Below are 2506 nucleotides of genomic sequence, written 5' to 3' on the forward strand. Positions count from 1 at the left end.
GTGTGTGTGTGTGTGTCCGTGTGTGTGTGAGGTGACTCCAGGGACTAAACTCACACGTTGGTCTGAATCTCAGCAGATTTGCTGACTTCTCTCTTCCCCTCCAGATGCGACCTCTGAATGTGGACGGCTCTCTGAACCTGCTGGGGCTGGAAACCGTGCGCCTTATCTACTTTAGGAACAAGATGGCCGGTAAGATCGCTCTCTGTGCCGTGTGAGGTGAAGAATTCGTCCTCGGTCTCTTTTTAGCATTTTGCTGTTAAATGTCTTTATTATTAAGCGTAGGATTACCTGCAAACTACTGCAGTGGCAGGTCAGGATCCAGCTGATGTGAGCTGCTTATATGACAGCGTAAGACCGAATTGCAGCGTGACAAAGGTCAGGTGTGCGCTGGGCCGTCATCACGACCCTCACAGATGGAAGCAGCTGATGTTTGTGTCACGTGCAATAAGTTAAAGGAAGTCGCATAAAAACAAGCGCTCCTCTCTGTTGCCAGTTTGAATCTTCCTCTGGTTTTGATCGGTGTCCAGCATCAGCAGCCAAACGATGATCTTTGTTGATCTTTCAGAGGGCGACGAGCTGGTCGTCCCGGAGACGTCAGACAACAGCCGGAAGCAGATGGTGCGCAGCATGAACAACAAGAGACGCTACTCCTTCAGAGTGCCCGAAGAGGAGCGACTTCAGCAGAGGAGGTAGTTTACCTGAAGCTCTGTACTCGCCGCCGGGAGCTCTCGGAGAATTCGCCGTTATTTCCCCAAAGCTGCTGTCACCACGTTCTGTTACTCTGAGCTGCTTTCCAATGCTGATGATGGCCTGTGCCCGATGGTTGCGATCTGTATTTTTAACTGAACCAGCCGTATTAGCATCATCCTTGTAGGGAGGAAAAACCTCGTTGCAGTCTTTGACGCGCTGATCCTGTGTCTGTGATTCCAGAGAAATGCTGCGAGATCCCGAGATGAGGAACAAACTGATCTCCAATCCAACCAACTTCAACCACGTGGCTCACATGGGACCAGGAGATGGGATCCAGATCCTGAAGGATCTGCCCATGGTACATGTGCAAACACACGAACATGCTTCCTTATCCTGTCACGTGAGCGCCATCCCTGACATACTGAAGCCCCCCCCCACACTGACACTGTCTGGTCCTGAGTTGTGTGTCTGTAGAGAGCATGCATCATGTTTTTCTGCCCTGTGTGTGTGTTTACGTGCACCCTCCTCACTCCTCTCCCCCCGCACTGCACTCTGTGTGTGTGTGTTTTCTGCGTGTTTAAACCAGAACGTCCGTGTTCAGGATAGCCGAGCGGGGTTCAGCGGCTCCGTCAGCATTCCCTCCATCACCAAGAACCGGGCCGAGCCGGGCCGCTCCATGAGTGCCAGCAGCGGACTGGGCATACGTGAGTACCGGCAGTCGTGTTAGAGCTCACGTTCGGGGAGGTTCGTCTGTCTGTGGCTTCATGTCTGCCGCCTCCTCTCGTCTCCGCAGGCTCATCCTCGCAGAATGGCAGCGCTCTGCGCAGGGAGCTGTCAGGAGGAAGCTACGGGTCCAAACGCCAGACCATGACCTCTCCTTCCGAGAGCTCCCTGTCCTCTGGCGGAGGGGTGGACTGCGGTGATGCTCCGCTCTCACAGTTCGACAGAGAGGTCAGTGAACGTGCAGCTTCATGTGAGGTTGACTCTGAGTATTAAACAAAGTGTTTCATCCAAACAAACATTAACTAAATAACTCAGTTTTTACTGGCTGTTGGCTCGAACCTGCAACATCGTGTCAATCAAACATCAGCTTCGTATGACGTCCACATAGAGACGGCTGTTTTCTTGTCGTGAGCTTTAGCAGCTAGACATTATCAGCAGAAACTGCCTGTACTCCCCTTTGAACCAAACTCCTCCATCAGTCACGAGCATCCCGACATCTGCAGGCCACGCTCCTCATCCCATCGCTCTGCAGGTGTTAGCTCCCTGTGATGTCAGCAGAGGCCGTATTTGCCGTGATTCTTGCTTTTAGCTTTTAGGTCGGATGAGAGCCAATCAGACTCCAGTCTGGCACTGGTGGTGCAACATCGCTCATAATGGTTTCCGGCAACATCACTTCTAAGTTGTTTTCACTCGCATGAAGCGACTCTGATGGAGAGTACAGGAAAAAAATTAAAACAGCAATTATGGGCGACGGCTGCCCCCCCCCAGTCCCCCTGTCATTCCTCCTGCTGGTCCTCCCTTCCCATTGGACGTTGTCAACTCCATCCTGCCCCATCTCGCCTCCCTCCATCCTAACTCAGCTGTTCCCTGCTTCGTGCCTGTCCCCCTCCCTTTCCCCTCATCCCTCCCCACCCCAGCATGTTGTCTGTGGGCTGGGCGCTGAGTCTGAACTCTCCTCTGCAGTGGCAGGCAGTCTCACCGTCGGAGAAGACCCCCGATCTGAAAAGGGCTTTAAGGACCCTGCTTAGTAAGATGAAGGTAACGTCAACAGCTGCAAACACACAACTGAGAGCACCGTGTCACTGTGTATCTC

At 53.0% G+C, this 2506-nt stretch overlaps 1 protein-coding gene across 6 annotated transcripts in view; it reads left to right on the plus strand.

Annotated features, from left to right (window-relative positions):
• The window catches only part of cdc42bpab (CDC42 binding protein kinase alpha (DMPK-like) b), a 66140-nt gene that overhangs the window by 59848 nt on the left and 3786 nt on the right, over positions 1-2506 (plus strand). For 3 of the 6 annotated variants that reach the window (XM_005724819.2, XM_013908695.1, XM_013908696.1), the window contains 6 exons: positions 105-189; positions 566-689; positions 931-1048; positions 1277-1394; positions 1484-1641; positions 2377-2451. In XM_005724819.2, coding sequence (XP_005724876.1) covers positions 105-189; positions 566-689; positions 931-1048; positions 1277-1394; positions 1484-1641; positions 2377-2451 — 678 coding nt within the window. The remainder of the gene's footprint in view (positions 1-104; positions 190-565; positions 690-930; positions 1049-1276; positions 1395-1483; positions 1642-2376; positions 2452-2506) is intronic. The other 3 variants (XM_005724821.2, XM_013908697.1, XM_005724820.2) reach the window with 2 other exon arrangements.

Source organism: Pundamilia nyererei, unplaced genomic scaffold, assembly GCF_000239375.1.
Source record: "Pundamilia nyererei isolate P.nyererei 1_Seehausen unplaced genomic scaffold, PunNye1.0 scaffold00013, whole genome shotgun sequence".
NCBI classification, from domain to species: domain Eukaryota; kingdom Metazoa; phylum Chordata; class Actinopteri; order Cichliformes; family Cichlidae; genus Pundamilia; species Pundamilia nyererei.